Source organism: Cololabis saira, chromosome 16, assembly GCF_033807715.1.
Source record: "Cololabis saira isolate AMF1-May2022 chromosome 16, fColSai1.1, whole genome shotgun sequence".
NCBI classification, from domain to species: Eukaryota; Metazoa; Chordata; class Actinopteri; order Beloniformes; family Belonidae; genus Cololabis; species Cololabis saira.
The window spans coordinates 29,709,297-29,732,509 of record NC_084602.1 but is presented as its reverse complement, the minus strand read 5'-3'; the positions used below and the strand labels follow the sequence as shown (position 1 = coordinate 29,732,509).

The following is a 23,213-nucleotide window of genomic DNA, read 5'->3' as shown; positions in this document are numbered from 1 at the left end:
GAGAATCTTCCAGAATGATGTCCTTAATATCTGTCTGTGACTGGTTTTATACTGCAGTCTTGCCAACTGATTTACCTTTATGTAATGAACTTGTTATTGATGATTTCTCCTTTGGCTTTGTAACTTGAATCTGACAACCAGCCTGTGCCATCAAACCAGCGATGATGTCACTCTGTTTCCGCATGCACTGAGAGTTCAAACGCAGACTAACAGGGAGACCAGAGGGAGAGGCCTTGGTCTCGTTTCTTCACTGCAGACAACCAAATGAGCTGCTGCTCCTTTTATCTAAATCCAGATCTTAGCCTGCTGCTCATAAACTTATTATAGATCTCCAGGCATAAGAGGTGTGACTGAATGGAAAATGAAAGAGGAGAAAATCCGTTTGCCATCGGCAGGACATAAAAGGATTTGGTAGAAGTTAAAACAGGCGCAAGTCAAATTAGCAACAGTGAAGACAAGCAAACAAGCAAATGTATCAGATAAACCCATTTGACTCTTTTTACTCATCCAATAAAAAAAGAAAGAAAAAGAAAATAGCTATACTACCATCCATGATAACTTTAGTATTTAGTTACCTGGAATATGATTACAATAAGATTTTGTCAGATGTGATATGTTACCAAATGAGGTATAAAAATGAACATTTTTACATTTGCACAAATCAATATTTACTAACAAACTGTTTTGAATGAAACTTATACTTCCAGTCCTGGAGTTCAGATCTGTGGAGTGTTTCAGTGCTTTTGACCAAAACATTTTGGCTTCATTACTTTACAGTTCTGGTTTGTTGTTACTGCTTTCATCAACTTAATTTTCAGCAGCAAGAGGCAATTATTGTGGAAAAACCTCTGGGAAAAAACAAATCTGCCAAATACCAAACAACAGAGCAGCCTCCATGTGTACGCACTGCAAGAGAATATTCTCTCACTCTGTTGATACTACTTTTTTCTGACAGTTTTTTCCAGCCACACTGAATTTCACATCACATCATGGAGGATATCTCAGGTATTATGTTTGTGTTAATGCTTTAGTTTAAAGGGAGCCAGATGCTCCGGTTCAAATTTGGCACATGTGATAATCTAGTCTAATTCTGACAACCTCACAAACTCTGTAGTGAAATATTTGTGTAGTCTGTGATCTGTATTGGCCTCATTGACGAGTTGGGACACCAAGTGGGGAACCACTGTTTTAGATACAGAAGAGGAAGCTGTAGCTTCCACTGGTTTGTGATCTACCATACTGAAAGTCTGAGTCTGGTATTTGATCGGTGCTGTCTACGTTTACAGAGTCAAAGTGTTTCCTCCTCCAACAACTGACAACAAAAAAACTGCTGTAAATCAATTAGAGTGCTGATCGCATTTGTCAGTGATTGAACCTCCCAGTTTGTCTCTCAGACTGGGAGGTTCATTGACTGTATGTCAGTCAAGCTCTTTGCGTCTTCAAACGTGCCTCTTTTTAAGTACAAATATCTAACAACAGCATTATTTTCAAGAGCAACAACAGTTCAGCTAATGATCGGATAACTTTGTGTTGAAAATAATTACCAATGAAGGTGTGGGGAAATGACTAAGTGCAGAGCATAGACCTATTGCACTTCACATTCCTCAAGTAGTAACTTCAGGTTTTAAAATATATATCTCAGGGTACAGGGTCCAAGGAACATTTAGCATTTAGCATATTCACTGTAAATGTAAATGGATGGACCAATGAATCAGCTCACCATGTCCATTCCAGACTTCAGCCAGATGACACTCCCCCTCGCCGGCCTCTTTGCAATACTCCACCACATCAAACACTCGGGTTGCCGGAGTAACAGGGACCTCCGTGAGCATCTGCTGGGTGTCATTGAGGTAAACTGTCAGGATCACCTGGAACCACAGAGACAAACAGGTTAAGTGTGGTAGATTACCGCCTGCTGACCCTGAATAGGATGAAGCCGGTACAAATAAAGACTGGATGGATGGATGGATGGATAGGAAGATGTTTTACTTAGATTTTTAATAATGATTAAATCATGCATTTTTAAAAGCTAATGGATAACCTAACTTCTGTCACTATTGGTCAATCCAACCATTATCTCATTGCTGATATTAACTGATGAAACTATCTGACTTGGCACTCAAGAAAGAGTATTTCAGAGTATTTTTCACATTTCTTTTGCATTTCTGCCACGGGGGGTCTCAAAGTGTGAGCTCTGAGGACTATTTCACAATATCACAACAGAAAACAGAAGAAGGACAAAATTCTATTTCCAATGTCAACTTGCTTAAAGTACAACGGTACTGATGCAGATCAGGCGGCAACTAAATGAGCATTAACCTTCTCAGTCGGCTAAATAAACATCCAGGTCGTATCACAGCCGTGCAACAGAAATTGTTTCCACGTTCTGGTGAAATCTTAATACAATCGCTAAATTCTCTGGTCATTTGTGCATTTCTGTTTATATTTTAGATTTTGACACTTTCAGCCTGCCATATACAATAAGGTGATGCTGGCACAGTAGATGCTGGGAGAGCTTACTGCAACTTTTGTTATGAGGGTATGAGTAAAGAAGCTTTGAGGTTTTAGGTTGCCTGAGAGAGTGGCTCAAAAAAACAAAAAACACAGGGTTAGGGTTAAAAAAAGCGTTAGGGTTAGAGTTAGGACAAAGTTTGAATAAGTTATGTATGTATAACTTATTCATGGCATTCCATTCAATGTTTTTAGGTATGTTGGCCTGAAAAACAACACATAAAAAGTAAATTGAGGATGCAGATTCAAAAAGATAAAGATACAATTTTTCAAGAGATAAGAGAGTGACATAAACTCCCAAAAGTGAAAAGAAGAAGATATAATCCACCAGCTAGTGTTAGCTGAAACAAAGGCCCCTTTGCCCTTACCATCAACTCCTTTAGCTCTTTTTTGCTGATTCACACCATAGTATAGTGGGTCCTAATTCTTTTTAGGATGGAGGTAAAAGGTGAACTGATGTGGTTGCGATACTAGCATAACCAACAGAGATTTGCAGAGTCTCCTATAACGTTACCAGAAGTCATTGATCTTGAGCAGATTCTGTTGTTGTTAGTTGGTGGTTGTTAGCCACCACATGCTGGTGGCTAACCACAGAATCTGTTTGAGGTGTATGATATGTACTCTACCACAAACTAGGGATGTCCCGATCGGATCACTTGATCAGAAATCAGGCCCAATCACGTTGTTTCAGACTTGATCGAAATCGGATGTTGCATCCCGATCAGGGATCGGATATACAGTATATATATATATATATTTTTAAATCATTTTTATTTCTGATTTTTTTTCCCATTTTCATCACCCAGTGCTCCTACCTAAGTGACAGTCCTGGGCATTGCCAGGATATATATTTTATTCTCATTATTTTGATCAGCGCATCAAACTATGGAAAGATGCTAAACAACTGGTGTATCAAGAAGAAACGGGTCGGCGTAATTTTGCACGACAACGCTGCTAATATGAAGAAAGCTAAGGATGAGGTGGGGGTGCGGAGTGTGGGCTGTGTCACGTAAAGTTGTTTGTTTTTGGTGATCTGCGCATGCTCACAGCAGTGTTACAACGGAGGCAAATAAATAAAAGTTACAGCGGCGATTGAAACTCAAAATCAAGTGACTCAAATCGGATCAGGGCCCAAAAAACCTGATCGGGACATCCCTACCACAAACTGATCCTCCAGCATTGACTTGGAACTATTTTTACTTCTTAATTTAATTCACATCATCTACATTACAACATCATCTACAAGGACATCTACACCTTGTGGAAGACAGAGTTTAACAGTATTCTATACCAGCAACACCTCATGACTATGTACCTCCTCAGTTGTGGTGTACCACAGGGCTCAGTCCTTGGTGCCCTTCTGTTCGCTGTTTACATGCTACCTCTAGTCGGGCCTATTCAGAATCAGAATCAGAATCATGTTTATTTGGCCGAGTCAGGTCAAACAAGACAGGGAATTTGACTCGGTTATTTTCGCTCACTATTCAGGACTAGGGCTGGGGATCGATTCAAATGTCAAGAATCGATTTGATTCCGATTCTTAAGATTGAGAATCGATTATCAAGATTTGATTCGATCCGATTCCGATATTAATTTGGGTTAGTGTTATTAAAACTCTTTTTTGAGCTGTTGCATGAATTATATGACTGTAGTTATGCAAAATATTACTACTAGTATTATATTGAGATTCAACAGGAAGTATTGGCAGCTAATGATGCTGTAAGGACCAATCAGCTCCCAGAATACTGATAGAACTGCTTTCAGAAACATCGTGGGGCAGAATTACCAAACAGATCCAGGGAGGAAACAGAGACGGATTAAATTTTGCAAATGTAACCCCAAGACAGTATATAAAGTAATGAAATATAGACAATTTATGCAATTATAACACTTTTATGTTTTCATACCTCTAAACATATTTAAAGGCAAAAACATGGCACCAGTTATTATCGTGTCCAACAAAAAATTCCTTTTTTGGGGATAAACAAAAAAATAACCAAAAGTTGTAATGTAATGATGAAAAAAAAAAAAATACATAAATAAATTAAAAAAAAAAAAAAAAAAAATCTATCTTTAGACATATGAATCGATTTTTAGGAATTAATATGAGAATCGATGCAATGCAAATTACCAATTTTATGCTCATGACATTAATCTGTACATGCCCATAAAACTCAGAGCAGCCTTGCACATATCACAGCTTGTCCAAATCCTGTATGACCAAAAATGTTCTTAAGTTAAAAAAAAAAAAATCTGAGGATATTCTGTTTGGTCCCCCAAATTCTGTTGTTTCTATTGTTTCTATTCTTGGCAATGTGTCAGATGATATCAAACAAACTGCCTGAAATCAAGGATATATGATATTTGATTCTAACTTTAGTTGGGATGTTCAGGTCAAACATGTGGCGCAGTCTTGATTTTTCCAGGGTAAGACTGCTGACTTGCAAAAAGTCATGCATGCCTTTGTCTTCTCTCTCCGAGACAACTGTAGTTCATTGTACTCAGGTATCAGTCTCTGTTGCCTCCACTTAATTCAAAAGGCAGCAGCAAGACTCTTTACTGCTACAAAAGAGTATGTGCACATCTTCCCTGTACTTGTTAGTACTCTGTTAGATTTCACATTGATTTCAAATTCTTACTGCTCACGTTCAAAGCCTTATACGACCTTACCCCAATTTACATCCCAGACTTGTTTACCGGGATGTTTAGCTCTGAGATCCACAGATAGTCCCCATATCAGAGTTTGTGACAAAGGAAGATCAGGCACTTTCCATTTCAGCCCCTACCTTATAAAGGTATTTCCCCTCTCCACTCAGGCAGACAACATCTCTTCATACTTTTAAATCTCCCCTAAAAGCTTTGCTTCTTCAGAGGGCCTTTGGCATCGTTCTGATAAGTATATTGCATATTCTATTGCTGCTGATTCTGACTGCCTTGTCCTCTCTTTCTGGGTTAACAATTTATAACTTTGTAGGGATGGATGCTGCATAGACAATACCTTCTTTTTATTGTTATTATTAATGGTGTTACTCTTACCTCTATCGGATAGCTTTTTTAACTTTCTGATTTGATCTATTGTTCCCTCTATCCTATTGGAGGGGATTCTGCCCTTTAATCTCTTTGTATCATATTGTTTTGCTCCTGTTTAAAGTTGCTTTGCTGGTTTTAATGCTCAGCTTGTATGTTAAGCACTTTGTACTTGTTGTAAGTCAGTGTCAAGGGACAAGGTAACACTTGACCTTAACGGGAATAATTCATACAAAGAAGATCGGACCCAGATGCCATCATCCATCCGACTCAGCAAAACCAGATCACAGCTTTAGGTATCTATCTATATCTATCTGTATCTGTCTATAGTGGTAATACTGTACCATTAAACAGAAATAATTCTCTCAACGTCAAAACAAACATGCTCTGCAGTTCTAAACTTTTTCTGCACAGTATACAGGACTGTCTCAGAAAATTAGAATATTGTGATAAAGTCCTTTATTTTCTGTAATGCAAAAATGTCATACATTCTGGATTCATTACAAATCAACTGAAATATTGCAAGCCTTTTATTATTTTAATATTGGTGATCATGGCTTACAGCTTAAGAAAACTCAAATATCCTATCTAAAAAAAATAGAATATTCTGGGAATCTTAATTTTAAACTGTAAACCATAATCAGCAATATTAAAATAATAAAAGGCTTGCAATATTTCAGTTGATTTGTAATGAATCCAGAATGTATGACATTTTTGTTTTTTTAATTACATTACAGAAAATAAAAAACTTTATCACAATATTCTAATTTTCTGAGACAGTCCTGTATGAGGCTAAATTGTATCGTTTTCCATTAGTTTAGTTAGATTTACACTGATAAACATAATATATTTCTGCTCCTTTACTCTTGAAGCTGTAACACTTTCTGATTTTCAGCCTAGAAATTGGTTGGAAGTGATCCCATCTGAAGTAATTTGCCCATCACATCCTCTCAATTCTGAAGCCAAAAGATTAAAATCTGAATCAGAAAAAGACATCATGCGTTATCGTCAGTGATGTCACTGTCAATGTCAGCGGTGATGTCACATCAGATCGTCTGTCAGCAGCTGAAACATAAATTTAGGGTAATCTGGGATAGGAGCGAATAGACACCAAAGCCCGCACACACAGATAAAGATACACTTTTCATCTCGTGTTGCATTTTCTTGCCCTCTCTCCACATAGAAACACACTGTGTGCTGTGGCCACTTACTGTAGGATGTGAACGCACAAACACACACAGGCAAATATATATATACTTCACTCTAATCTGCAGCGTTCTGCACACCTGTCCTAGATCATATGAAGTAATCTCTGGTTGCATGCAGTCAGACTGAGCAGAAACACACTCTAAAGCTTGGATTAGAAAAACACACGCAGACAAGAATATACACACACAACACACACACACACACACACACACACACACACACACACACACACACACACACACACACACACACACACACACACACACTCCAAAACCTTACAAACACAGCAGGCGCTTTTACTATACAAATCAGCCAGCTAATCGTGACCTCACAGGGACTGTAATGCTTCACATGGTCAAACACATCATTTATTTCTCTGAAGGAGTGTTTGTAGAGATAAAAGCATATTTAATTTAATTTAAGGGTTTTCTGATTTATTACTGTAAAGAAAACAGTGAAATGCTCAAACGACAACCAAACGGCTCAGTATCAGCATGTTTGAGTGCATGTTGAAGGACTTACATGCAGGTCACACACAGTACCGGTTGTTTATAACACTGGGAAACATTTACGAATCTTGAAGAAGATGCAAATGGAAGTTAGTGTTGTGTCTCTTGGGGAGAAACAGAAATAACTCTTCGACTCATTTCATTAAAACAAGGATTTTATGACCAACTCCAGTGGCGCTTCAGCCTCATCAAAATGCAAACTACAACAAAACACTTTACTGCTATTCTCTATTGATCTTTTTTTCCTTCTTTTCTAAAGATGCTGTAAATATTTCTTGTGTTTTGTCTGTTTGTGTGGGTTCTCTTTAACTAAATACAATAATAATACTACTACTAATAATAATAATAAAAATAATAAATTTTATTTATAATGCACTTTATATTTAGTAATCTCAAAGTACTAAAGAGCAGAAAAATAAAACATGAACACTTTTTTCAAATATATTCAAAAACAGAGCATATAAAAGATATATTCAGCTTGGTCATTCACGCATTTGTGTCTTCGCGTTTGGACTATTGTAACAGTTTGTTCTCTTGTCTAAACAAGAAGGAGCTGTCTCGCCTGCAGCTAGTGCAAAATTCTGCAGCAAGAATTCTGACCCGCTCTAATAGGAGGTCACACATAACCCCTATTCTCAAAGCTCTTCATTTGCTGCCAGTTTCCTCTAGGATCAATTTTAAAATTCTGGTTTTAACTTTCAGAGCTTTGCATGGTCAGGCTCCACCTTACATCAGCGATCTGATCCAGCCCTACACCCCAGCTCTCTCTGCGTTCCATGGAGTCTGTTGACTCCTTCAAAAGGCAACTAAATAAAATAAAAATAAAAATAAAAGACCTTTTTATTTGTGCAGGCTTTTGCCTAATTGTCTTGGGGCTGTTATGATCGTAAATGTGTTGTCTTGGCCTTTTAATCTTAAATTTGTATGTATCTCTTAACTGTGTTTTTATTTTAATTATGAAGCGCTCTGTGACCATGGTCTGTGAAGGGTGCTGTACAAATAAAGTTTACTTACTTACTTACTTACTTACTTACTAACAAAACCTGTATCCTGGGTTTTTATTACCGGTGACGATGAACCTGCACTGACTCGTGCAATAGAAAGTTTTCCTCCTCAAGTTGTGTCCAGGCTGGCAGAAGAACAACACACGCACTAGTGCAGGGGTCGGCAACCCAAAATGTTGAAAGAGCCATATTGGACCAAAAACACAAAAAACAAATATGTCTGGAGCCGAAAAAAATGAAAAGTCTTGTATCAGCCTTAGAATGAAGGCAACACATGCTGCATGTTTCTATATTAGTTATAACTGGGGGGAGATTTTATTTTCATTATGCACTTAGAGAAAAAAGTTGAAATGTCGAGAAAAAAGTTGAAATGTCGAGAAAAAAGTCAAAATTGCGAGAAAAAAGTCAAAATTGCGAGAAAAAAGTCAAAATTTCGAGAAAAAAGTCAAAATGTCAAGATTAATGTTGAAGTACACTTGAGAAAAAAGTTGAAATGTCGAAGAAATAGTAAAATATGCGTGAAAAAAGTTGAAATGTTGAGAAAAAAGTCAAAATTGCGAGAAAAAAGTTGAAATGTCAAGATTAATGTTGAAGTACAATCTTGAGAAAAAAGTCGAAATGTCAAGGAAATAGTAAACATTTCGTGAAAAAAGACGAAATGTTGAGAAAAAAGTCAAAATTTCGAGAAAAAAGTCGAAATGTCGAGATTAAAAAGGAAAGGAAAAAGGAAGAAAAAAAGAGAAAAAAGGAAAGAAATTGTAAAAAAAATTTAAAAAAAGGAAAAAAAAGAAGAAAAAAAGAAGAGAAAAAAGGTAAAAAAAAAAAAAAAAAAGAGAAAAGAGAAAAAAAGGAAAAAAAAAGAAAAAAAGGAAAAAAAGGTCAAACATTTTTGAAAAAGCTCCAGGGAGCCACTAGGGCGGCGCTAAAGAGCCGCATGCGGCTCTAGGGCCGCGGGTTGCCGACCCCTGCACTAGTGAATGAAAGTGCCGCATTCTCACGCCGCCCAACAAGCCACAGATGCATGAGCGAATGAGATGAGTGCACACCTGCAATCAAGTTGAGTGTGGACCACATGCCGGGGACCGAAAGAGTGTGGTGGACTCACCCTCCACTGATGAATAAATGTACAACTGAAGTGTGCTAGATGTAAAGTAGCCTGTGTGCCAGCGAGGGAGTGGGGGGTGGTTGACTTCCTTTGTGGGAATAAATACGATGGAGCTGTCATGGTTTAGTGGGATTTTTTTGTTTTGGATTTTATTCTTCTTTTTTACTTTTGTTAATTTGGTTCCTGTTTTACTTTGAAAATCTATTTCTTGGTTTCTTAAGTTCTAGATTGACTTCTTTGTTCCCACTGAGCCTGACTGTTTGCACCTGTGTTGCATCAACCCCTGAGTTCATCTTTCCTGTCTTGTGTTTCCCTGTATTAGCCTGGGTTTCTGCCTCATCAAGTTTATCTTTGTTTTCTTATGGGGGCTTTTTGGATTTCTGCTCTTGCAGGACTTTCCTTTTATATTAAAGGACTTTTCTGTTACTCCTGCCGCCTCACAACCTCCTCCCTTACTCGGATCACCTCCTAACAGAAGAAGGACTTTATCCAGCTTGTCATTAGTCAACTTAAAGTTTGCCACAACGAGCAGCATGATGGCATCATTTGAACCAGTAAAAAGTATTACAGCAGGTGATGTTCACAGCTAACGGTAAGTGAGGGTGCTGAATTTTGCAGTTCAGAATAAATAAATAGATAAATAAATGGCCTTGGAATTCTTAGACGGCCATTTGTAAAAAGATTAAATAAGAGTCAAAACTGCAGTAAAAAAAAAAAAGATACACACATTTGCTACAATAAATTTGCTATAATAAATGAATAAAATAAAATAAAAATAAATAAAAATATAATAAATGAAAAAAACACGATATTTAATGGCTAATTATATAGATATAGATATAGATATAGATATAGATATAAATATAGATATAGATAGATAGATATATCTATCATCACAAAGCGATGACTAAACATGTCTACATGTGTATTCATACAAAAACAGAAATACAATACGTGATGGTTGATAAAGTCGCCATACGAGTCTGTCTCGTAATTTTGGACATAATGAGATGAAAAGAAGGACAACTTGTCTCTTTGTATCAGCGAGCTGGAACTAAAGCTCTCTCCCTGTCTCTCTGACACACAAACACACGGGAAGATAGATTGGTTCCTGAAATGCCTCTGGTGCTGAATGGTGTGGCTCCGGCTATTTTAAGCATTAGAGAGGGAAAAAGCGATACCGTCAGAGACAGAAAGAGGGGAACTGTGAGCAGTCAGTCTGACTAACACTCCAGTCCTCCACGTTAGTCTGAGTGCAGGACAAAACTCATCAATACTCAATTTACTGGTAACTCTGAGGCTTTTCAATAGAGCGTGAAAGCTGAAGAGAGTTTGTTGCAGGACAGCACAGCGGCTGGCATGAATTAAACACCTTCCAAAATCCGGAAGGCTGTCTGTCAACACTGAGCGCCGCACATTTGAAAGTTAATTTGGTTTTGAAAGTGTCGGTACGCAACAGAAAAAAATACAACACACTTATACAGGTATCTTTTTTTGTGATGGCACATATTTCTTGCATATTTAACTTCAGTCAGATATCTCACAGATCCTAAAGAATGCTTAAAAGGCAGTATCACAAGCCTCGTCCTCACTCACCCATGCTTTTCTTTTCCTGCGTTTGAGCTTCTTCTTTGGTTTCCTGCAATTACTGACTTTGAGGTTTTTAGACAGAACTGCCAGTCGCTCCAACACCAGCAGCAAAAAACGCCTCATTGGAAACCCATCAGCCGAGAGGACACGCCGTTGTGTATGTACAAGTGCACGCGTGCGTGCGCTTGACCTTACGTCCAACGCACGAGAGCTGTGGCGTCATAAGGCGCTGCCTCCGTAGGTGAGACTGTGTTTGAAATGTGTGTGTGCACGCCAGGAAAGGGACGACAAATATAAGAGTGTGTCGGTGAGGGAGGAGAGGAGGGAGGGAGTCAGCTTTCAGTGAATGTGAGGAGGTGGAGAAAGGGTGAGGAAGCCAGGATGTTTGGAGATAAGAAAGAGAAGGGAATGTATTTTCAGGCCGAGTAACAGAAAAAGACATTAAGGCAAATCTGATAGCTTTAATTATAAACTTTATATATTTCCTTGATAAGATGGTATTTCCATTGTGTCTAGATGTCTGAGTCAGATGTTTAACTATAAATATAAAGTGAATCTGTTTGATTTATCAGCTTCAGATTGTAAATCTTATTAAGATGCTCCGTGATCTTTGAGTTATTTTATATTTTATATTTAAAGATGCTATATTTTTGCACATCGCAGCTACAACCTGACCTATTTAGATTGTTTGACAGTGTATGAACAAGGATAAAAATCATTTAAAGGCTACAAATCATGCAAAAAGATATTCTGATGGAAATAGCCGCGGTATGTCAAAGACACAATTAGCAAGCGCTGAGTTAACCTAAGCTACAAATGCAAACCAAATCTATTTTTTTTGTGTTGACACCTGTCATTAAAGAATTATGTGCAACATTTAGATCTGCTCAATATAACATTATTTATAGATAAAAACTTCAAAGCTTTAAAAGAAGTAATTCAATTGGTTATAATTGGAGTTCAAAGGTCTATCAAAAACCGTAAAAAAGACGGTTGCTCGACTCGCGTCATACTTCATTACACCTACTACAGTATGTCAAAACTGAATTGAGCAGTCTTAAAAAGAAAAAGTGGCAGATGTCTGAAGAGAATAGTGTTTTTAGTCCCGTGTGCAGCAGAGCTGGAGCCATGCAGGTCACTCAGGGTCAAGGCTGATGTCTGCCTTTCCAAGAGACACATGATTCTTGAGTTTTGCTGATGAGACCTCTGTATGAGACAGTAAAAGAGACTCTGATTATACGGTACTGAGTTCGCAACGTGAAGTCAACAAAGAAGCAACAGTAGAGTTTTCACGTGCAACTCTTGAAAAGGAACGAGAGCAAAAGAGACTAAAGATGGGAGATTAATGAAAATACAACCTGAAAACAGGAAGTGTCTCTAAATAAATTATTACCAGTATATTTATCAGCGATACTATCGTGCAAATATGAACATATGCACATTGTTTGTACTTTGTTAAGTGAGGCTGTCCAGCAACAGCAGGGGCAAAGCTGCAGGGCAGAGATTAGAGAGGCAGCATTGATATACTGCAGCATGACTGCACTGGTACACTCGGAAAGGACAGTACATTGTCAGGCAAGCTGTGCCCCCCTCTCTCTTCCCAACACACACACACACACACACACACACACACACACACACACACACACACACACACACACACACACACACACACACACACACACACACACACACACACACACACACACACACACACACACACACACACACAGTCACATGTTGGCTGCATGTGCTCAAATACACAGATAGCCTGTATTTCCACTGGATCCACTGAAGTTGGCAGAAAATCAGTTCAGATGGTTCTGGGACAAGAAACAACAAGACAAATACCATCAATATGCCCTGCCTATCCAAGCTAATTTAACGACTAAATTAATTCAGCTGCAACTTTGACAATCCTCTCAAAGACAGCTGGGATAGACTCCACCGGCATCTGTGATCCTAAATAGGAATAAGTGGGTATAGATGTTGAATGGATGGATGAACAATGTCGATCTGACTTAAGTTCATGCCCCACAATCCTTTGCAGCTGCCGCCTTGTCATACATTATGAACCAGACTCGGGATAGGCCCGTATGAGATTCTATTGTTATGACAAAGGTGAGTAAAATGATCACATGGTATTGAGATTAAAGCTCTAAAATGTGTGTGTGCATTTCTGTGTGTGTTTTTAAGTCTAAATAAAAAGTACCGACATATTCATCATTCAGTACTGGTATAAACAATACACTGAATATTTGTAAAATGACAAAATGTGGATGCTAAAATAAAAAAAATAATAATTATTTGTCTAATTAAATGTTAGGAAACTCACTTCAGCAACCTAAAACCTGCAGCTCAACAAGTTCCAAAAGTCTGAAAAAGTTCAATATCATGTCAATTTTGATGCACTTGTGCACGTAAAGGAAGAAGGAAATAAAGAGCAGGTAGACCTTATGCCAGGGGTGGGCAATCCTGGTCCTCGAGGGCCGGTGTCCCTGCAGGTTTTAGATCTTTCCCTGCTTCATTGCACCATGATACAAGTGACTGTGTCATTAACAGAATTGTGCAGCCCTGGATGACAAGCTGATGACGATGATTAATTAGAATCAGGTCTATTAAAGCAAGGAAACATCTAAAACATGCAGGACACCGGCCCTTGAGGACCAGGATTGTCCACCCCTGCCTTATGCACTCACTAATGCAGAAGCAAATACTCATGCTCCTTCTCAGTAAAACACAACAGCCATCCTAAAAGTTGTAATTTTAAAAAGCTGTAAACAACAACTAAAACAGACCAACAACCAACCAACCAACTAATATAATGAGCCACTTCATGCAAATAATACTCAGCCAGTTCGTTCCACTCTGTAATTACTTGATTCCAATTTATTGCAAACTGTGGACAGGGCATGAAATCAGTCCATCACAAGGACGCTGACAGGCGATGGCTGTATGACAGCAGCATGAAGGCCCAGAGTTAGGGTTCTACGCATTATTTTTTTATTGCTGGAGCCACTCGCCCAGCGAGGAGGTGCCAGCTCCAAGTCCTCCAATTACCGCTGGCACCACTGTTCACATTCCAACGTCTTATTTGATTTGATTATTCTTCTTCCAACTATTGGTATCTTTACCAGATTCTCATGTTTCTTCTTCTTGATTCCTTCCTTGTTGCTCGATATTACCACATCCATCACTACTACTTTTCTCTGGCATTTGTCAACCACAACAGAGTCGGACTGTTTGGCCGTCGCCAGTTTATCAATCTAGATGTCTACCACATGCAGAGAGGCAGAGAGTGGACTGGCTGGACTTTGCCACTCAACTTGGAGCACTAAATGCTGGTCAGACCACTGTTGCCATGTTTAGCATTCTGGAGGAGCTTCCACCAGCTTAAGCCAACTATTGTCTTCCTCCTACTGAACTCAGTCAGGGTTTCCTTCCTACCGCTGCGATAATGCCACAAACACCAGTAGTGTCCCAGGTAGAAACTTTGAGCTTTTATTTTCATTTATTCAGTTCCAGCTGAGTAAAGCAGCCAGTGACTCAAGACATTAGGGGCTTGTTGATGACTGTGGACTGAGAAGTAGAGGAAAGGGACCGTCTTCAAATTATGGCCATATAGACCCTTGTGGTATCATCATGAATGTGCAGTTGGAGAGTGGAGGCAGAACGAAGAAAGGGATCTCCATTGTGTCTTTATACTGTGATCTCTGTGTGACAGTGATTATTGTCCTTGAATGACACGACTAACGCCTGAATGATGCTTGTCCATCAGCTCAACACAAAGAGAAGACCTTCGGCTCAACAGCGTTGTTTAACTTTCGAAGTTTTGCGTCGAGGTGGAAGTGCCGCGAAGCAATTCGCTGGCAAAACGCTCAAGGGAATCTATTTCCGGAATTACCTACTACTACTACTACTACTACTACTACTACTACTACTACTACTCTGCACCTCGGCAGCATCATAGATAGGCAGGGTGGCACAGACAGCGACGTCACTGCGAGAGTAGACAAAGCCAGAGCAGCGTTCATCCTGCTGAAAAACATCTGGTTATTCAAAGAAATAACCACAACAACTAAGGCAACTAAGGTGTGTATCTTCAATTCCAATGTGAAAAGCATTCTTCTCTACGGTTCAGAGACGTGGAGAAGGACAAAAGGGACATTGCAAAAGATACAAACCTTCATCAACTGCTTTCTGAGGCGCATCTTCAGAATCAGGTGGCCAGACAAAATCAACAACGAGGAACTGTGGCAGAGAGGAAAACAGTTGCTAGTAGAAAAACAAATACTGAGGCGAAAGTGGGGATGGATCGGTCACACCCTGAGGAAACCGGCAGCTACTATTACACGCCAGGCTCTGACTTGGAACCCCCAGGGGAAGAGAAAGAGAGGACGGCCCAAAAACAGCTGGAGACGGGACACTGAGGCAGAACTCAAGAGCCATGGAATCAGCTGGGGGGAGGCAGAAAGGACGGCCCAAAACGTTGTTAAATGGAGAAAAGTCGTCGGTGGCCTATGCTCCACTGGGAGCGACGGGCCTAAGTAAGTAAGTACTACTACTACTGTCATTTAGTAGTAAGTCGCTTTTATCCAAAGCGACTTACATCTGAGAGAACAAACACACCATTTCGCCTGGGGAGCAATTTGGGTTAAGGGCCTCGCTCAGGGGCCCAAGGTGGTTCATTTTGGTTGCCATTCTGGGGTTTGAACCTGACATCATGTGGTTAAGTGTTTACTTTCTTTTTTTTTTCTCTATGACATTGTTGGAGATGGAGTTCATCAATTAGGAACACTCCTTTTATTGAAAATATCGTAAACCAGAGCAAAGTCATGCAAGGAAGTGGTCTGTACGCCTTTTAGGCCCCGTTTACACGGAGCAAAAACGGTGGCGTTTTCATGCGTTTTGGATGTTCGTTTACATGAAAACGAAGCTCAAAGTCACCAAAAACGATCATTTCTGAAAACTCCAGCCAAAGTGGAGATTTTCAAAAACTCAGTTTTCACGTTTGCTTGTAAACGGAGGGAAACGGAGATTTAGGCTTCAGAATGTCACATTATGCAACAGAAACGTCACCAGCATCATGTGTGCGACCTGTGTTTACAATTTGTTTGGCCACCGTCAATATTTTCTTGTATTTTGAGCCCATAGTATGGGCTCAAATTAATGCCATAAGTATTTTGTATCTGTAAATAAACTTTGTACTTGTAGAAATATTTTGTGCGTGTGCAAAAAATATTTGTACTTGCAAAAAATATTTGTACTTGTAAAAATATTTTGTGCGTGTGAAAAAAATATTTGTACTTGTAGAAATATTTTGTGCATGTGCAAAAAGTATTTGTACTTGCAAAACATATTTGTACTTCTAGATACAAAGCTACAAACTTTTTACAAAGCTACAAACTTTTTTTACAAAGCTACAAACTTTTTTTACGAAAGCTACAAACTTTTTTTACAAAGCTACAAACTTTTTTTACAAAGCTACAAACTTTTTTTACAACTACGAGTTTTGGCAGTGTTTTGACGTGCCAAAACTAACAGCCAATCAGCGATCTTTGGCACGGGTTTCAAAGGGTTTCTGGAGAGCCAATCAGATCATTGCATCGCCTACTGACGTCGCCGCCATATTGGATGTGGCAAGACTGGGCTGTAAACTAATACAAGTAAATGGACTTATTTTCATAAAGCATCTTTTTACAAATAAATTTACGTTTTACGTCTCATTTATTCATTCACACGCGCACTAGTATACTTGGGAAACAGTTAGGCACCAAATATAATATATTTAATTTTCTCAGATGGCCAAAAATTAGAACTTTATTTATCCCACACAGGAGTAATTCATGTTATATCAGCTATAGAGAACAAGGTAATGCCGAAAAACAATATATATCCCCCCTCACAAAAATAGAGACATATTTTTTTATCAACAAAACGAATAAAAAAAAATTCAAATAACAAAATAACATATTTGAACAGTTTTTCAGACAATAAAATAACAATAACATAAAATGTAATGTGTAAAGATGTAAAATATGCTTTGTTAATGAGAGAATATGTTTCTGTATTTTTCTTATTTTTGTGAGGGGGGATATATATTGTTTTTCGGCACTACCTTGTTCTCTATAGCTGATATAACATGAATTACTCCTGTGTGGGATAAATAAAGTTCTTATTTTTGCCGTCTGAGAAAATTAAATATATTATATTTGGTGCCTAACTGTTTCCCAAGTATACTAGTGCGCGTGTGAATGAATAAATGAGACGTAAAACGTAAATTTATTTGTAAAAAGATGCTTTATGAAAATAAGTCCATTTACTTGTATTAGTTTGCAGCTATATAATACATCCATGGTTTGCAGCCCAGTCTTGCCACATCCAATATGGCGGCGACGTCAGTAGGCGATGCAATGATCTGATTGGCTCTCCAGAAACCCTTTGAAACCCGTGACAAAGATCGCTGATTGGCTGTTAGTTTTGGCACGTCAAAACACTGCCAAAACTCGTAGTTGTAAAAAAAGTTTGTAGCTTTGTAAAAAAAGTTTGTAGCTTTGTAAAAAAAGTTTGTAGCTTTGTAAAAAAAGTTTGTAGCTTTGTAAAGTTTGTAGCTTTTGTAAAAAAAAGTTTGTAGCTTTGTAAAAAAGGTTTGTAGCTTTGTATCTACAAGTACAAATTTTTTTTGCAAGTGCAAATATTTTTTGCAGGTACAAATATTTTTTGCACACGCACAAAATATTTCTACAATTACAAATATTTTTTTCACACGCACAAAATATTTATACAAGTACAAATATTTTTTGCAAGTACAAATATTTTTTGCACACACACAAAATATTTCTACAAGTACAAAGTTTATTTACAGATACAAAATACTTATGGCATTAATTTGAGCCCATAGTATTTTACCTGTTTTATATTCTAAAGTCACACTTAAAAGTAACTCCACTTCTCTGTCACTCCAAACGAAAGACTCTCGTTCCGTCTTTGAAGTAACAGGCAGTCAAAGCTGATTTATGGTTCTGCGTTACACCAACGCAGAGCCTACGGCGTAGGGTACGCGGCGACGCGCGCCGTACGTAGGCTACGCCGTCGATTTAACGCGGAACCATATTATTCAGGCTTCACACGTGTCATTTGTTGATGTTTTTTTCCAGGATTCTGATTGGCTAGCATGACTTTACGCTTCTCGTTACACTGCCCCCTGTAGGTTTGGATGCTCATAGCACCTTAAACGCATATTTATGCGGGTTCGTGTAAACAAGGATATTTTTCAAAACCTAGAGGGGGAAATATCCGTTTTTGTAAATACCCGGCTATGTGTAAACGTTGCCTTAAACAAGTCTACCAGAAGGGACGGTGCGGAAAGGCAAAGTGCCTGCGATGATGGAGTACAGTGGACCAATCACAGCCCGTCTACAAGGAGTCCGAAATTTTTGGACATGCACATTGGACGACGCAGAGCTTTTCAGACTGGCGTTCGCATGATACCGGAGAGGCTCTTTGTTGCTATGCTGTTGATTGGACGATGAAGCATGAATGTGGCTGACGAGCCCGTAGCTGCGTTCACCTCCTCCAGCAGCTGCTCTTCACAAGTATTTGTTCCATGTCAAATTACCTTCCTCCTCAAAGCCACGGCCGTTCTTCCTGTACCCTGAGAAAAACAAAACATCCCAGACAGCCAGCTTTGTCTTTTGCAGCCAGGGAATGGTCAGAGGATAAGAGGGGTCAAGTAAAAGTATGGTATTACTTGACAATAGAGATTATAGGTGCTTTGGGACCACAGGAAGCTATTCATAGTTTTCTACAACTATTGGAGGAAGCTGGCCCTCTCTTCTGTCCCCACATGACAGGAAACGAGGTTTAGCATACCACCGAGTTATGAGAAGTTTGATTACGTGTAATCATAGCAGAAATAGTGTGCTCTTGTAAATGACAGAAGTGCCTGTGACTGTGGTGTTTGTTATCAGTGTGTATGTGTGTGCAGGAACTGGAGCCTGTTTATAGGCTAAATGTTCTCAAGCTCCTCAGAGGGATAGTTTTGTACTTCCACCCACTACGTACAATACACAACGACATAACAGAGATAGTCTTTGAAACGCACTTGTAGTTTCAGAAGTTAGGATACTGTATACACACATCCACACAAGTTAATGTGTTTTCTGACCATTTTTTCCAAAGTTTTTTCCAGTCCATGCAATGTGATATGTCTCATTGGGGCATTAAAGGAATGACAAAATGCTCAGTTTTGGCATTATGCTCATCAATTGTTACCAGCTGCCAATTAAGAGGACATATACACGTAATACGCTCCAGAACAACACTAATCATTTGGTTTTTAGCACTAAATAATAGTCTCTCGGCTTCTTTGCAACTCCCCTTTGCCAAAAGAAAATCTGTCTCACCATCTGGGTTAGCTGTTAAACTTGAAAGTTAATTATTCATTTTGTTAACAGGATGAATGTTTCCCCGTGTTACGCACTGCAGCCTCGCAGTGCAGTACCCACAAATGAGCTTTCCACAAATGATAACATTACAAAGACAAAGTAAATCTCAAAGGTGAGGAAACTATATGTCAAGAGCATGAGCTAAAATTCAATTTTCCTTTTACATTTTATAACTATTACACGGTAAAAGCTCTGTCTTTCAGTGGATGACTCCATGTGCTGTAAAACCAAATGTAATCAGTTGCTTCTTACATTTCATGCTTTAGCTTATTTGAAATTCCTCTGAAGGATAAAGGATTGTGTTGCGATCTGGGCGTGTGGTGTGTCCGTACCTGCTCCACTAACCGTTCAAGGAAGGAACTTCCCCAGGTAGTGAAATAGTTTTCAGTCTACTTTCTATCAGCCCTCTGTTTGGTTTCCCCTCCGTCTTGAGCCTTCCGTGTGCTTTTCCTCTAATTACTTATGCTCTGACAAAACCTTCAGCTGAATCCGACTTTCAACTGGTTTTAAAGTTTAATGAAAATAAAAGGATGATATAGGAGCAGGTGGTGGCATGTCATTTAAATTTAAATTTCAAGATTTGCTCCTCATTTAGCTATGAATCATGAATAGATGAATCAGATATCATAACATGGAGGAGACTGCTGCCGTTTAAAGACCACTCGTGATGACATCTTTTTTATTTTAGTCCGAACATCAACCAGAATTGGGATGAGCCCTGCACACCGGCAAAGAATACCGCGCATGCTTTCTGTGAGACAGCACCTGATAATAAAACGCAGAGAAGTAAAGAGGCCCATATAGTGGCACTAACTAAAAACAGACTCGCTAAAGATAAATGTGCACTAATCCTGACAAGTGAATCACAGTTAAGGCTTAAAATAAATAGATATGTTCTGAAGGAAGAAATAAAGAATGCAAAGACAGAAGTTCTGCTAAAAAAAGTTTTTTTAAGCAGAACTGTGGATTCTTATGAATTGTGATGGACTAGAGACCTGTCCATGGTGTACCCCTGCCGTTCACCCCGAACACCGCTGGGATAGGAGGGATGCATTTGTATGAATTGAGTGTGACAATGATAAGAGCCAGATTTGAGTTTTGAAAGTAAATGCCGGAGTGGCAGCAGCTCTGCTGTTGGCAGCTCTAGATTGATGCGTCTGCATGAGCGCAGTGAACCACGATAAGTGCTGAAGATGATTTGTGTTGCAGACATCCCAGCTCTTTCAGCTTACACCCCAACACCCACATCTCTACAGGAACAGCATGTGACCAATAAAGCCCAGACGTGGGAATTGGACCAATAAATCAGTGATTTTTCATGGACTTTCATGGTGTCTTCAGAAAATCAGTTCATAAAAGCTGCAGCTTTATCAATTTAGCCAAATTCAATAAAGAACTCTCCAACTTTTTATATGGCTCAAAACCTTTTTAGAGTAATGTAATAAATTGATTTTACTACCCTACTGAATGCCACTTCTTTTCTTATAATCCCAAGTCATTTCAGTGCATATGAACTTTGGTGTCACAAAAGACATTTCACTAAATTTCACTAAATCAGTGGGATCAGACATCGACACTTGGAGCCTGCAGCTACTGTACAATACTGAATCCATTAGATGGTAACTAAGAACAGTGGTTTGTGTAGATGAACTAAAAATATCTATGCTAACAGTGATGTTTAATGAGATAATGAGAAAAATTGAAATTTGGGGATTCCAGTAGAGAACCAAGCCAAGCGTTTAGCTTCATTCAGTCATGTCTACAACATCTCAGAAGATAATGATGGTTAACTATATCCCTGTCAGAAACCCTCAGAGGTGTCAAAAGTATTCACATTCATTCATTCATTCATTCATTCAGGTAGAAGTATAGATACTAGAGTTTAAAAATACTCCTGTAGAAGTTGAAGTATCAACTCAAGTTTTGTACTCAAGTAAAAGTATAAAAGTACTGGTTTCAAAACTACTCAAAGTATAAAAGTAAAAGTAATGTAAGGGGAAAAAAGCCATTAAGGACAAAAGCCATTGAAAATGAATGTATCTTAGTATAATGCAAATATATTAAAGAACCATATATGTGTACTATTGAGCATTAACATGTGTTTCAGAGAGCAGAAGATATGATGACTAGTTGCCTATAAGTATTGTAATGGTGCAAAAAGTCAAACTTCAGAGGCATGTTATCATTTATCCTAACCTTTATTGGAATGTACATCCAAGTTTAGTTGCAGGAATCTGAGGGAACGGATGTAAGAACAAAACTGGACAAGAACATCTGAAACAACCACAACCAAATTCACTCTATCCGGATGGAGCAATTTAACTGGATAGTTTTTTTTTAAAGGCCGAAATGAAATAGAGTAACCAAGCTGTTTTTAAAATGTAAGGAGTAAAAAGTACAGATTATTGCGTGAAAATGTAAGGAGTAAAAGTAAAAAGTCGTCTGAAAAATAATTACTCCAGCGAAGTATAAATAACCAAAATTTCTACTTAAGTAAGGTAACAAAGTATTTGTACTTTGTTACTTGACACCTCTGGAAACCCTGGACAACAGCTGCAATACTGTGTTTGACCTGCACATGGCGCTGGCTAATTGTCAGTTCTGCTACACTTATTGAACCGATTGTTTTTTCAACCCGAGAAATCGTTGTTTCGTGTCACGATGCCGGACGAATCAGTCAACGCATCGATGCATCTTCAAGCCCTCACGAGTGTCTCACAGAAGTTCACAAGGTATTCATTTTAATTCATGATTAACTGAATTGTCTTGCTCTGAGAAGTGGAGCTAACGGTTTATTTTGGGGGTTGTAACAAAAGACAGCTCAAATTTCCAGGAAGGGGTTGAAGAGAAGTAGCAAATAAGTGCAGCCAGCTGCAGTCTCGTATTGTCCAACGATGTGAATGTTCGCAAGTCTTAAACACGGAAAATCGCAACGCTATTTGTGTTCATTGGAAATGAAAGCACCGACAGCTGTACGGCCAGCTTTCTGCCCAGGAAAATATGTGCTGGCTTCTCAACATTGCAGAGGAAGTTGCCAGATGGGTATCATGCGCTGTTTTGCATTTGCTTTAACAATCATTTGAGGTACCGCATTCTCCTTTTTTGTAGTTCTATTCTACGATGAAACCGAAAGGGCAAAGCAACCAGAGGTGTCGCATTAAAAATACTTTGGGAGCCAAAACACGTACCAAGGAGACGGAGTGATTAAACGACTAAAGACTTTCACAATGGTTGAAAGTTATAGAACCTTCAATGCTGCCTGAACTGGAAGTTAAAGTCTCCAGGGCTTTGGATCAAAATATTAAGGAATTTGAAAAAAAAAGAAGCCTGAGCCAGAATGCCAGGGCAGATATTCAGGAAGAGGTTAGAGATCAAGGTTACAGTCCTGTTTCTTCCTCTATTTTTCCCTCTTTTTCTCACTCTTGATGCAGTAAACACATCTCTATATCTTCTGTGTTTTGTCTGGAGCTGACAGCAGCCAAGCCGGGCCACAAAGAGGTGCAGTGTTTTCTGAGTTGGTGTGTCCGTATGTGTGAGTGAGTGTGTGAGAATGAGGCAGACACAGAGATTAACGAAGCAAAATGGCCATGGACAGAGAAAAGACAGCAGGGAAACAGGAATTCTAATGTTCATTAATTTCAGAGTTAAACTTTAGTCTCACGCAGAAACGCTGATGAACGCTGTAAGATCCGGGCAAATTAAAGCATTAAATTTAACCGTAACATTTCTGATCACGAGATTCTGTATTTGGACTTCACAGCCAAGTGTCGTGAAGTGTTTAAGATTCCTTAATGGCAACTGTGAAAATAAT

The 23,213-nt window shown here is 38.8% G+C and overlaps 1 protein-coding gene across 2 annotated transcripts in view; it reads right to left on the bottom strand.

Moving 5' to 3' along the window:
• LOC133462932 (apoptosis-stimulating of p53 protein 1-like) overlaps window positions 1-11,117 on the bottom strand; it is a 63,891-nt gene extending 52,774 nt beyond the window's left edge. For both annotated transcript variants that reach the window (XM_061744465.1, XM_061744466.1), the window contains exons 1-2: window positions 10,962-11,117; window positions 1,721-1,868 (exon numbers count right to left, since the gene is read on the bottom strand). In XM_061744465.1, coding sequence (XP_061600449.1) covers window positions 1,721-1,868; window positions 10,962-11,078 — 265 coding nt within the window. In that variant the 5' untranslated portion in view covers window positions 11,079-11,117. The remainder of the gene's footprint in view (window positions 1-1,720; window positions 1,869-10,961) is intronic.
• Between the last annotated feature and the right edge of the window lie 12,096 nt (window positions 11,118-23,213).